The following is a 15,006-nucleotide window of genomic DNA, read 5'->3' as shown; positions in this document are numbered from 1 at the left end:
GTAACAACCATAGGTAACAACACCATATGATCACATTGCTTTCTTGGAACACGGCTGGTTACCACAGGTAACAAAAACTTGACATAAAAAGTACTTAGCCTGCCTCTAAAAATATGGCTATACTTTCTTTTAGGACATTACTATTTATAGAATGCTTTTCCTGAAGGTCTTGAGAGGTAGAACTACACAGTAATTTACAGATCAAAGCACTGTAATCCCAAGACCTTTAGACTCTAGAGTGGCTCTAGAATTAAAAAACGAAGATTTACCGTAAGTGTTTCAAAATAGTGGTACAACTACAATCAATATTGGTTGTGTCAATCTGTTATTCTTTGGTGTTAAAACTCACACTTCAAAGAGCTGTAACTCTCATCTCTTCAAGGGCTGGTGATTCAGATGTGAGATCAATCAGTGTAAAAGTAATTGAGATAACTCATTGATCAAACTGCTAAAATAAAGAGTGTAACTTAATAGCCAAAGCTTACTACTAATAAACCATGTGAAGATCAACAACAATGATGTACATAAACAATCAAGCCATGCAGGAGAGAAAAGACAGACATATGAATGGAATCAAAATGTTATATTTCAATTCCATTAATCTATTTATAAACCCATCTGACTCCTGTAATCCCAGGGCTACTGGGTCTGGCTGGGATGGAGGCAGTTTTCTTCACAGCTGCCTGTTCTTCTAGTTGTGACTAAGTGCTGATAACACACCAGTGTTTTAGCAATTGCTGAGCCGTGCTTGTATAGCACCAAGGCCTTCTCTGTTCCTCATGCTGCAGCCCCTTGCCCTGTCCTGGCTTTCCCCTGTCCCCAAGGAGGCTGTCAGAAGAAAAAGGTGGGACAGGTGACCCCAACTGACCAGAGGGATCATTCCATACCATATAGCATCACAGTCAGCAATAAAACAGGGGCTAGCCTAAAATATGCAATTCTGTAAGACACTACTTGAAAGAGGTAAGGAATAAACTAAAGAAAGTAGCTACAGATCATATTTTCAGCCTTCAATCTACCCTCAAAGAAAATTAGGAGAGACTAACAGCTCTTTTTTTTCTTGAAGGATATAGCCACTAAATTTTTGATGACTTTACCTGTTTATTAAGATTTTATGTGCTAGTCATACTCATACTCCTTTTAATATATTACTATTGTGTTAAGAGTTACAGAGTTACATCTGATGTCACTAATTAGTTGACAGCTCTCATCTTTATTACTATCCTCAGAAAACTACTATGAGCAGGTTTCAACCCCTAAATGATGCTTAAATGAGGGAGAAGTTAAAACTTCTAACTTCTAAATGTTCAGAATATAGTCTACCTTTTCAATTATGTAAAAAATAACCCAAGAATAATCAATGTACTATACTAATATATCAGACGTAGTAGGGCAGATAGTTTTCCTTGTTTCTTTAATAAAACTTTTCTAGACAGAATGTGTCATATGGCATATTTCTGTTATCTATAGAATATGAATCTAACAATTCAAGAAATATGACTTTAAAAGAAATTAAACTTGCGTTAGCATCAACAGCAGACCAACCCTATGAAAATCACTGAGAGCTACAAAAGCAGCACTAACAGCAGTGGCCAGTGCAAAAGAAACAGAAGTAATTTTGAGGTCCAAAGTTCTCCCATTAAGGTTTAAAAAGGGGTCTAAACTCTATACTACATGCAAAATTCTCAAATTACATGATGCCTTAAGCACCCAATAGGCTGACAGCATAATGTATGAAATTTATGTGGGATCATTTAAATAAAGATTGTATCACAATAGCAGCAATATTGAACTAGCAAGGAACAGCAAAAATGCTGTAGCTACTTTTCTAGTTCTATTTTTTTATTCCTGAGCTCTAACTCTTTACATATCCACTTTTTTCATATTGGAATATTCATCAAAGAGAGTCTACAGATAAGTAATAAGATATATGTTTAAAAAGTCAGGTGATTAATCCCAGGAACAAATTTCCATCACTTGCGGTCATTAAGTGAAAATACCTTTCTAAAGGACATTCTTGCTCATAGCCAAATATGGGCTTAATGCCAAAATGACTGGTGACATTACATTCAAAATGATAACCATACTGTGCTTTTCTAGATGGTAGAAAACCTATGCACTGGGCATACCATTTTCTGTAATGATGAAGTCTGCAACAAACTCAGAATTTTCTCTTGAGGCACTTCATATTTCTGTTCAAGATGGTCAAGACAGAAAGAGGAGGTGCAGGCAAAGAGTATGACATGGAAAACCTCCAAGTCTTACCTGCACTATTAAATGTCAGAGCAAGCTACATAACACGAAGAAATTGGCATCAAGATTTCAGATAGCTGTAACTATTTCCAGAATATGTCACACATCCATTCTTTATGATGCAAACTTTAAGAGAAAAAGCCTGTAAGTCTAAAATGACACAAAGACTTCTTACATAATGAAGTACTGAAAAGCAAGTTGAAGTGAGAATTTACCTCATAAACTTATCTCATAATAATAGTGCTTTTGGGGCAAACCCAACAGGTTCGGGTAGGGGAACAAAGAACGGCACTTATTCCAGAAGTTAGGAGATGTTTGACCTACTCTTCAATTTCAGTCTTCATATTAAGAAGAAAATTTGAACAGTAACAAACAGCTACAGCTGTAGTGCAGTCTAGAAGCACGTACACATCCTTTCTACACAGCAAAAGCTAGGAGATTCATCTGTCTGAGCAACTTAGGTGCTCTGTGGACAGGAATCAGGGGGGAAAAAACCTATCTGGTTTGAGGAATTAGATGAGAAAAAGTAATTAAAAAAAAAATCTGCTTTGAGAAGTGGCAGCTGAGGAAGAAACTAGGCAAAACTTATGTCCATACCAAAGGCAGGGCAATAAAGCAGCAACAAGATTTAGATGAGAGAATCATCTAGTGCAGAGATGGCTGTGTGGCACAGAAAAGAAAAGTCACCAGTGTTGGACCGGGATGATCCATTTCAGAAAAAGTAGAGAGCCTCTAGTTCATTTCTGTTGATTCTTCAGGACAAGTTTTGCAGTATGCACACAGAAAATATCCTTTCAGTAGGTTTCTTGGCTTTAAAAACTCACAGCAAACCCTACTATGAAATTTAAAAAGCACAAAATAATGAGCAGACAAATGTTTTGAAATATAAGGTAAGTAACACTGAAAAAATCAGTTTGTTGTCAAGATGAAGAACTTGCTAGGACTTCTTTGAATAAACAACTCCAAAATAAAATGGCAACATGCAGATAGTGAGGAAAATGGCTCTGAACCCTGCTCTGCCTGACCAGAACCTGCTGGATCTACGTCAAGCTTGTGTGCATGGATTTCCCTTCCATGGGAGCTGATAGTTCTCTGGACCTCCTCCCAATCATAATTAAGGCATGACCAAGGCACACAGTCAGATTTCCAAGCTGGGGGATGAGCTTGGATCTCTCAGTACACACAGAGGCACAGTGGCCATCTTGAGCTTAACAACTCACTCCAGAAGGAAGATATGCCAATACAGAAACCTGAACTGGATGATGCAACATTCAGTTCTTTCTCAAAGAGCTTCAGGGGTGATCCACAGAGAAGCTTCTATGTAAAAGGAAACAAGAAGAAAACAAACACAGACCTCTTAAAATTTGAAAAAAAAAACAAACCAAACCCAAAACAACAAGCCACTGATTTTGGCAGCAAATCAAGTCAGCATTTTCATAATCTGCTGAAGACTTCATTGATTACAAACTTTTTCATTGATTACATGGAACAGATGTTTGCTTTGTTGCAGATTCATATGGTCAGTGTTGTTCACTCCTGTAGTATATGTTCTCCCTCATATTTATGTCTCCTTTCACAAAACGTCCTGTAACTCCCCCACCCTCATCTCTAATTCACCTACTGTCTATTCTTTTTACCTCTTGTAAGAAGTTACAGTGGGCTACTAGTGTAAATCAGCTCAAATTAAGATATTTATGATCCCCCAGATTTGCTGGCACTTCACTCTTCCTGCTGCTCTTCTTTTGTCCAGCTCTTTTTAACCCCTGGGTTTCATCTGCCACCAGCTCCCTTGAGCCAGAGGAATTTGTACATCTAAATATCCCACCACCTTCTACACACGCCCAAATATTAGGCCAGATCCATCCAGATCTTGTGGAAAGAAGCTCTTTTACAAACCTGTTAGAGACAGTCTAGTTTGTCTGCATAAAGTCCATTGTTTTAAACAAAAAAAAAGATCCACTCCAGCCCAAATCTTGACAGAGGCATAATCAACAAACAGGTAAGATTGATTTGTACTGTCCTGTTTGAGAGAAATATAAATACTGAGACAGAAAAAATTTGTAAAATCAACCACTCTTAGCACTTTCTTAAGACATTTCATAGTATATACTAAACACTGCAAAAATAATATATAATTGCTAATACCTAAGTTACATATTTCTTTTTCATCTCATTTTAACATTATCATGAAAACATACTTGTGTATGTTTGATATAGCTGTTGGAGCTCATACCCAGTAAAGAAGTTGCTTTATTTATACCTAAGCACTCATCCCCTCAGAAAGTAAGGTAGTTGCAGGAAATACTTTGATTCAAGATCAACTCAGTTTAGTTGTGACCCACCCAAGCCTGTATTCAGACCAGAATTTGCCAAGATGGGCAGGACTCGGGAACAAAGGTTAGAAAAGGTTAATCAGTGCTAGTAATTTTTATGCAGCATAATATTTTGTTTTTAACATTAAAAAGGTGGGGTGTTTTTTTAATTTTTTTTTCTCTACAACCTTCATTTTGATTTTGAAATAATTTCTACTTTCAGATAAAAGGAAAAAAAAAATAGGACTTTTCTGCGATGTGGCTTTGACAGAGACATAACAGACTACAGTTTTCATTTAGTGGGACAGCCTTGGATGCCTGTTTTTTGAGCTCACTGATTCTCTGGTACCAGCAAGGCATAAATCCATAGGAAGTGAACATTGTATGTCTGCCCCTAAAACCTGCCCTACAGCAGGAGTAACTTTCTAACGTGGGACTGACATGCAAGCAGAACACAGCTCATTCTTCAGAATCCCTCTGCATACAAAAAGTAGTTTCTGACCATCATCACCTTTAACTATTCCTAAGCCCACACCTAGGAAACTTTCTTCACAGCTGCCAAGGACCATGGCTGCATCGCTAGAAGCATGTACTGTGCAGAACTCAAGAACAGTTTAGGAAAAATTGTAAGTCTTTGTATGAACTTTAACTCAATCAAGCGCCTTCTGAGCCATGTAAAATATCATCATTACCTCTGTTAAATCCAGTCTATTGTATTTCAATAGGAGCATGAGAAACACGAGATAAACCATTTTCAGATTCTAAAGAGGGGCATTGGATAGAATAGAGATATTTGAAAAACAACCTTTTTGCATCTTAACATTGTTAACTACAACCTATATACTGACATGGAGCATAATGAAGGAAAATCCAGTATCAACATTTGCCAAACATTTGTAAAAATTACGTAAATATTTACCTTTTGTGGGAGAGTTAAAATTCTCTTGCTCTTCAATGAATTAAATGCACGGAATGATGGAAACAGAAAAAGAAATCAGCAAAATTGAAGTTAGATAAAGAAATGTGTTACACGTGACAATGGCATGTACAGTAGGCAGTACTCCAGCATATGTAAAAGTAATGTAGAAAATTAAAGTGATAAACCATGACAAATAATAAAGCCTATGACTTTTCTTTTAAAATTAACAGGAACAATGATGTTACAGAGAACCAGATTGTGGAGTCTTTAAGTATTCTAATATTCTAGAATATAATTCTAGAATTCTATAATTCTAAAAAATTCTAGAGAATTATCATCATACCCAAATTTGTGAATGACATAAAAATCTTAAAATTGTTTTAAATATCACTCTTACTTCTGAACCACACAGCATTATTTGAAGCCTCTTCTAAAATGAGTGTTAAAAATTTATTTTCTATTAACTGAAATCTCTAATACTCAAAAACCACTGTACTATTAAAAATGAAAAATTATGAGGCTTGAACTCATTGGCAGAAGTTAGCAGTGCTAAGAAAAATATTCTCCAGCATGAGTAAAGATTCCACAAGCTGCCTCAAAATATGTAGTGCCACCTAATAATTTAAAAATAAAACCAGAAACATGGAGACAAAACAAACAACATTGATAGACTGAAATCTGAAACTGAAAGGACTTATTCTTTTTCTTCTGCCACTCAATTTTTATACTGATAGATTTGAAAAAATTTTTGACTGAAAGGGTTTGATCTTTTACCATTACCACAACCATACTCTCAACTGCAACGACATTTCAATGATCAGGTACACAAACACAGAACTGTTCACTAGCACTTCTTTTTCTTTTGGGATCTTAAGTTGGTTAAATATAAAAAGATAATTGCAACTCAATGTATTATTTGACAACATACTGATCTTCTGTACAGAATTCCGATTCTTATTCGTTGAAAGAAAAAATACTGGACGTCAAAACACTTTGTTCTTCTGTGACATCACTACCATTGTACAAATATCACACACACGAATTTTATACATGTAATCCCCATTCAGTGTCGGCAGAGTCTCCACATAGCTTTCCCTCACGTACCAGCAGCAGCAGCACACACACACACACACATGCACTTCACCTTCCACACAAGTGCTGTACAAAGCTTTTCCCAACATGAGCAAAGGTACAGCAAAACCTAACGCTGGACACACATTTGCTTTGCTCGGAGTCACCATGGGAGCCCTACTACTGTAACCAGATGCCACTGGAAACACACACAACCACGCTGCTTCAGTCAAGTTTGCAGATGCTCTTTACATGGAAAGAGAATGCTATTATCACAAACCTCACTCTCATTGTATGATTTCTGAAATAGGAAACTACATTGTCAAACCAATGAAAAGCAAAACCCAAAGAAGACCCAAATAGAAGGCAGATAGAGGGAGTAAGACCTGCTTTGCACAAATTACCCCTGAAAGATTGTTGCTATACTACAACCATTGCACATTTATCTTGCTGGTTCATAAATTTCAACAGTACTATTTTTTTTTATTATTATTATTTACTTGCTAAAGTAATAATATAATGACTAATATCTGCTGGTGTATTCACTTCTTTGATCAATACAACAATCAACCGTTATGAAAAAGTGTAGAAACCGACCCTCAAATCTTACTAAAGCAAGAATTCTTATGATGTTTGATTGCTGCAATGACAGACAGACTAAAGATCACAGATGCATCCTTTATAGGAAAGTATAATTTAAAAACCATGCAACTACATCACAAAGTTGTTATAGAAACAGCTGAAAAGCAAAGTCAATGCAGAATCCCCACCCGTCTTAATGATTTGCACAGTTCCACTCAAACATGATGCAAATAAAAAAACAGTGATGCAAATCTCTTACAGCCCGGCACAGAATGACATATTGAGAATACACCATTGTCCTTACCATGGCTTAGAATTTCATTGCTTTAGTCACTGAGTCAAAACTTCTTCATAGCATTAGGTCCTTTTATAAAATCATCCGTTAATACAAGAAAAATCAAAACCACTTCTTTAGTAGCATGAGTTAGGGAAATTACTATTAAATTGTGATGTCTTGAAAGACACAGCTATACAGGATTAGCTGTCAATATTGAAACATCTCAAGACCTTTCAATACAACATCTCAATGTGTCTTCCACTCTAAGATATACTGCTGACATGGTTGCAAAGGAAATATATACAACTATATCTTCCTTGAATTTGACCATAATAAAAAAAAAAATCACACTGTTGAAAAATTACAGAAGCCTGCAATCTTAACTTCAATCACTTTTTAAAGTCTGCATGCCCTTGAGTTGCTATTATTTAGTTAGCACTGTCTCAAGTGAAAACAATTGTACCTTGTTTCTACTCTAAAGCTACATAAAGTTGCTCTCCCCTTCAGAACATAATCACCAAGAAGCCTGTTCTTTCTTCATATTTTTTTGCCAGTGTGGTTTATAACACTGTCTTAATGCTTTAGTCCTTAAAATGGATCTACATTTAAGGTTGTTTCTCCATTCCTGATGCGTAGTAACAATTCTATTTCTGTAACGGAATGAGGATCACTACTCTGGTTTTCACTGTAACTATTACTTCTGAGTTTGTTGTGCGTTTTTTTTAAAGAAAATATGTGTATTATTCTGGACCTTATAAAACTACCTTGTTTTCTGCTAAGTTGAATTTTTCGAATCTCAGACTGCCAACCAGAGTAGAAACTAAGCATCATTTGGTAGAGACAAGGAAACAACATTTTGTTTAGTTCTAAACTTGACAACAAAATCAAATGTCTGAAATACAACGTCAGTCAAGCCTTATTAGAATGGATAGGATAATTTACAATTGATAACTAAAGATTAAAGATTAGTACTTAAAATAGCGCTCTGTTTCTCCACATGAAAACTGCTACCAGTCTCTTGCTCCTTCCTTAAGTCTCATTAGTTCCATAATGAGGACTTTAAAGAGTAATAAAATTATTTCACTGGAATCTTCTATGTCTCCCAAATGTGCAACAGACCAAATAAGAAGCCCATTCTTGATATACAAATATGCAATCTTTTTGCAGCAATCACTATGCCTTGTACAACTGACTTAATGCATATATGTATATACTTAGATTCATAGATGTATATATTTAGATAAGTATATGACCCTTATAAAACAACAGGATTTTTATGGAACATACTTTACTATAATAATTCTACTTTATGGCATATCATACAGGTTTTTCTTGAAATACATGATGTCAAGGCAACCATCAAAATATAGGGAGAAAATGCATTTTGAAGTATTTCCGATGACATTTGGATATTGCACTAGATTTTGACATCTTCTGTGTCTATAGTGACTATGAATTAAAACCATTAAGGACACACTCCAGCTCCAAGCACAGTTAATCTAAATCTTTTACATAACTCAGTATGCTTTGGGTTCAATAATATATTAAGGTCAGATCCCTTCTGGTCACTACATTTGACCCTAGTACTCATTTGACAAAGATTACAGAGGTGAAACTAACATTAAAATCTGGTACTGTAAATCAGATCAAGTACTGCGGTCTTATGGCCTTAGTGAATTCAATTTCTAACAGTAGTATTAAATTAGACATACTAGCATATGTATTTCAACAAATACTGACAAAATTCTTTAAACATGTTTTATAAAACCTGCTCAGTTTAGTACTCCTCTGCAAATACATTCTGAGCCTGAACAGGGCATTAAACTTGGGTAAGAAAAACTCCCTTCCAGAAGCGAAGTCAGTCACTCAGACAAAACCAAAGTACAGCGTAGAGAAGGAAATCTCTTTAACCACTGATTCCATGTGCAGTAAAACAGCCATAGTGATAGAGGCGGCACGATTTGTAGCAACAAAGCAAACCACAACGCATCCTACCTGCACATTATATATATAAGGCGCAAACATATTAAGCACAAGTGTAAACAGGAATTTCACTGAAACAGCATTACTTTACAAGTGTTCATAGTGTCAACAACTTCATAAACCTAGAGTAGCTTTGGCCTTCAGCTCAACTTTCATTTTTTCTTTCCTCTTCTGTACACATCCCATTTCTACTCATTTTCATGGTAAGTTCTACATTCATTTTCCATGCCTTCAACAAAACATAAACTGGTACTTTACTCCCAGACACCAGTTACCAGGACCAGCAGAAAGATGGTATATGACTATGCAAAGGAAAGCTAAATTAAAATTAAATTAAAAGCTGATTCATCATTATATGTTGTACCAAGTTCTGAAATTGAGGTAGAAATATGGAAGAAAGCTGAAATTCATTACATTTCCTTATAAAGCTCCCAACTTCCTAATATGCAGAAATAAAAACTCTGAATGTAGTTTGTAACTAGTTTATAATTCAGACAGTACTAGAGTCACTACAAAACAAGAGAACCTGAATAGAAAGTTTAAAGTTAGTAAAAGGCACTATTATCAGTATACTATTCATTCAAAATGAATACATTTATAAAACAAGAGTACATTTTATATATGCAGATTGGGGGGTTTGTATGCCATCACAGCTCAAAGCCTTAATATTAATGCAAACTGATTGCAGATTAATGCAAGCCATCATACAAGAAAACCTTGCTGGTAGTCTGTCATGATAAGGTGGTTATGGTCAGCAACTTTATCTGGTCAAGAATGTGATCTGCTAACAGTTCTGCAATGCACTACAATATTTCATCATTATAAGCATTTATTTCATTTCCACAAAGAAGAAAACCTTGTAGTATGTGGCAATCTCAGTTGTTGCTTGTAGTCAATGAGAAAACAAGATTTTTTAGACACAGAAGAAAAATGAATGTACAAATACTATCCATTGTGCCACTTCATTTTACCATAACAGCCCATTCTCAGTGTGTAGTATGTTGCAAGAAAAGGAAACAGCAATGTACATCCTTATTTGATCTTAGTATGTGAGAAACATCTTCCATAATCATCAGGTCTATATTGTCTTTTTCAGAAAAGAGCAGCATTCTTTGCCTGATTAGTTTATTCTTGAGCAAGAAAGGACCTGTGCTCTCACATTTCCCAAGATAATTGTTTTCATTCTTTATTCACTGAACTATGAACTCCAGTAGGAAAACAGATCTGTGATATTTATTATTAATCTGTGTTAATAACGCACAACAATAAATATAAACCACAAAATAAGAAATTAGTAAGACTGACAAAATCTTTGCCCCTGTTTTGTTTTTTGTTTTTTCTTTGTTTTTGCTGATAAGATACTAGACATGTTGGAAACTACCATAACTTTAATAGAAAATTTAAACATGAAAGGGTACTAGAAAAGTAAGGCAATTAAACCACAGGTAATAACCCACCGGTCAAACTTCACTGGATTTCCCAAACTACAAAGATGCTTTCATTCACTTCTATTGCTTTACTGGTACCATTATAGCACTGGACACGTAGTTATGCAAGAAGACTTAAAGTAAGGAAAGGTAAGAAATCAAAGAGTTTGAGCTATCACAAGCTCATTATTTGATACCTTGCTCTATACTGCCACTTCTTACTGGAACTTGTGGTAGCTGTCTTCCCCTACGACTGCTGAAGGAGGTGTCTGCAGGAGGAGACTGCGTGGGACTTCCTTGCTGATGTGTTCTGCAAATGAAATTCAGATAAAAGCAAAATAAGGCAAAGAAAGAGATATTTTATATTCTAAATTTTAAACACAAATTAAGTTGTAGGTACTGAAGATGGGTTTGAAAAAGTTTGCATTTGGTCTATGTCATATTCACATACTCAGGTCTAGATACCTAGTCAACTTATAAGGCCTTACATTTAATTTCTCTAACTACCTTCAGCTATAAGAAAATTATTTTCTTTTGTTTGTTTTTTTGTTTGCTTAATTAATTAATTTGTTGGTTGTGGTTTGGGTTTTTTGCCATTTTGGGTTTTTTTTTGATAAAGTGATTGTGAAAAACTATTGGATGGAAAGCAGTTTTCTAAGAACCACTTATGAATATTACTCACAATTCATAAAAATTCTCCTGCACTGGTACAAGAGTAATATAAAATGCCACTTTTATGTTTTATTAAATTTAGTACTCCCTTTGTGCTAACGCAATAATTGCACGAGGCCACTGGACAGCAAGTATCTATTTCCAAAGGGTCACTTGTGTTTTTTCCGAGAACTCAAAGAAGGAAAAAGACCTTTAACCTTTGTACTGGGGTGAGGGAAGGCAGGGTGTGTGTGCATTCAAATATCTGTGTGTGCATGCAAAATATCCACAACACTTTTAATATTCATATCTAAGCAAATATCGTAAATCATGTTCACTGAATTCTAATTAGCACTGTTTCAGAACATTTTGGGTACTTGATGTGTTATTCACAGATAAAGCCTCAGAGTGTAAAGCATCAAACACCTTTGGAACCCTAACATTTAAAGTGAGTATGGGCACCTATAACAACTATGGGGAAAAGGCTTAAGAAAGTAGACCAAAGATGAGAAGCAGCAGATCACTGAGGAGAGCTTAAGACAGTGAAATGCCCTTGCCAGTCAGAGAAATGTCACACCCACTATAGCGGATAAGCACTGTTTATACAGCTGCATGTAGATAACTTGTAATTTAAAGTAGCACATTTGCACAAGTTCAAAATACTGTTGGCTTTTACTAGGTAGATCAACTGACTTTCTCTTAGCCTGTAAGGTCAGAGTTTGCTGTGTGAACAACATCCGTTTTTCTGCACAGTGTTTAAGAAACATACTTCGATAATTTTTATATGGACACAGAACAAATCACACCTTCTAGAAAGACATGGCAGAACACTCCTAAAACATCAGGGCCAAAAACAGACTGTTCAATTGTTAGCTCCAGGCAAAGTTTCCCAATGACGGGAAATATTAGAAAGGAAGATTCATTGCCTGCCCTATTATCAAAACCTTTTGGCATTAATGCAATATTACATCAATGATGGAATACTGAACTACAGCATTCAGACTTATTGAAACATTTTTGTTTCACATCTAATACTAGTGAAACAGAAGCCTACAACATGTGCCGAGGAGATGTAAAAAGAAGCAGTACAATTCACGTTTCCCTATGCTCTTGCTCCTTGGGTTCATTGCTGAATTACCAAGAGTCAAACCCCTTGGACATCAGTTACTTTTCAGAAATCAGAAAAAAACAATGGGAAAAAAGGTTTTAGTAATCTCCATGGCACAACAGTCCGTGATTCAATCATAGCAAGGATTTCAGTCATCATTTAGGTAATCTTTCAGACTCAAATTGAAAAAGCACCTGGGTTGTTGTGAGAACAGAGTCATCTGACTCAAGGAAAATGTAGCCATTGCTTTTGGATCAGGAAAAATAATCTGGGAGTGGAAGCAGTAAAGCTAAAAAAAAGTGCTGAAGTTTTGCTACATAATGTGCATTTTCATTGAAAATAGAGAGGTCTGTGCTATTCATGGAAGTTTTAAAGCTCTCACAATGTAACCAGATGTACATTCCATCTCTGTGAATCAAAGTAACATAAAGCAATTTCTGACAAAGGCAGGATCTCATCCCTCCTCACTGCTCTTATTTCAATACACAGGTTTAAAACTTAACTAAATGTACTTATTATTCAGTATATATCTTTATTTTTTTCACTTTTTCTTAAGAATTTGAACATGCAACCCCCACTACTGTAACATCAAAGATAAAAGATATAATGACAATACAAATTCAGAAAAATTAAATTAATACAGTAAAGTTCCAGTCTACATTAATTTTATGCAATGATAAATTTAAATGTGTAACTCAAATCTTTTATATTTTAAAGTGAGATCAATTTGATCAAGAGACATTTTGCATTTTTTGAAAAAGAAAAAAGTTCAGAAAAGCACTTCTAGTCCTTGCTATTGAGCTTATCTGCAATGGTGGAGAATGCCAGAAAAATTCTGTATGTATGCAGCAAAGTGCTAAGAATACAGATACAAAATATATAATACTGTAAATTATGGCAACATAGCTTTTGGTACTGTCATAGATGTTCTAAAAAGTCATATTTGAGGTGTGTTCTAAAATCTGGAATCAAACTGATGATAAGAGATGCTTACACATCAATCAACACTCCTACCTTTCTGTTTCAGCTGCGGGGCCTTTCCTAGTTTGTTTTTGGCTGCTATATCTTTCCACTTTTCTGGACTGCCTGTGAAATGACATGTCAGAAAAGAAATAAACAAAGAAGAAAAAGAATACAGAAATATGAAGATTGTTTATTCATGTATTGTAAAGGTAATAAACGGTTGACAGATGAGAAAGTGACAACTATCATCATAAACAGGCTGGTGAAGTCGAGGTTTAAGAGACATTGCATTAACTGGTTCTGATTGAGGCTCACAGTGTGCAGATTATGAGGTCCCAAAACAGGGAAGAAAACATTAATCCTGATAGAGCCTGCAACTAGTTCCCACTTCACAGCCTGCATTTGACTAGAAACATACTCCTCGTAGCCCTGTAAGTCATCTCTTAACAGCATGAGAAACAAGTTCAGAGTAGAGAGCAGGAAAAAAACCTTGCAGAAAAAACCCAGAAAATACTATTTGAAGGTTTAAATATATTTAAAAATTGCTTTTAAATCTAAATTTCAAAAGCAAAACAAATACTGTATCATATCAGATTTAAAAAAGGCTGTCACTGTATTAATAAAAACTTGTTTTTTCAAAATTATCATTCTATTACCTTTTAAAGTTTTTAGAAATTCTGTTTTCTTCTTACTTAATATAATTAAGTTAGAAATTATTTCACTCCTTTACTCCTTTCCTACACAAATCTTTTACAGAATTCATCTGACATTTGGATATTGAGGCACTAGTTACCTCAGACAATCTAAGCACTCACTTTGATATTAAATAAGAACAGAGTAATAGTAGTCTATACATATAAGAACAAAGGTAAAGCCACATTTCACTATTATTACCCAGTCCTATAAATATAATACATAAATCTCTGCAAATCTTGTGTTCCAAAATTTTCTGTCTATACTATCCATAGTAATGTTAGCATTTAAAAATTCAGATTTGCTACTTCAAACCTCAGAAAATAATCACGATGTATTATTTTTTTCAAAAGAGAAAGTGCATACAGAGTTTCAGGAGTGGTAAAACCAGGGAGTGATGATTATTCAATCCTAGATCAGAAATACTGACAAACTTTAATACATGCAAGATCTTGATAGGGTACAATCAATGTCATATATTAGGCTATATAAATTACTGTGGGCAAAACAGCGAGACAAAAAATAATATTTAAAATTGTATGTTTTCCTTTTAAAGCTTTGTGATTATAAAGAGTAATCCAGTGCCTGAACTGGAAAAGACCTAAACAGCTGTGACACCAAGTTATGCCCAAAGAACATAATCATAGTGAATTTTTATTATATTTACCCACTGTAATATTTGATGAGCATTTTATTGTGATGCTGTAGATTCCACAAAAAAGAAAACACTGCAGCAAAATAGAAAATGCTTTCTGCATGAGCTGAGG

General features: G+C 35.0%; 1 protein-coding gene across 1 annotated transcript in view; it reads right to left on the bottom strand.

The window, feature by feature from the left end:
* The window catches only part of RIMS1 (regulating synaptic membrane exocytosis 1), a 303,396-nt gene that overhangs the window by 68,965 nt on the left and 219,425 nt on the right, over positions 1–15,006 (bottom strand). Inside the window, exons 19-21 of the mRNA XM_058836215.1 lie at positions 13,598–13,669; positions 11,022–11,134; positions 5,485–5,514 (exon numbers count right to left, since the gene is read on the bottom strand). Coding sequence (XP_058692198.1) covers positions 5,485–5,514; positions 11,022–11,134; positions 13,598–13,669 — 215 coding nt within the window. The remainder of the gene's footprint in view (positions 1–5,484; positions 5,515–11,021; positions 11,135–13,597; positions 13,670–15,006) is intronic.

This window comes from Poecile atricapillus, chromosome 3 (genome assembly GCF_030490865.1).
Source record: "Poecile atricapillus isolate bPoeAtr1 chromosome 3, bPoeAtr1.hap1, whole genome shotgun sequence".
Taxonomy (NCBI): Eukaryota; Metazoa; Chordata; class Aves; order Passeriformes; family Paridae; genus Poecile; species Poecile atricapillus.
Note: the sequence above shows the minus strand (reverse complement) of the source record. Positions and strands in the feature narration are given on the sequence as shown.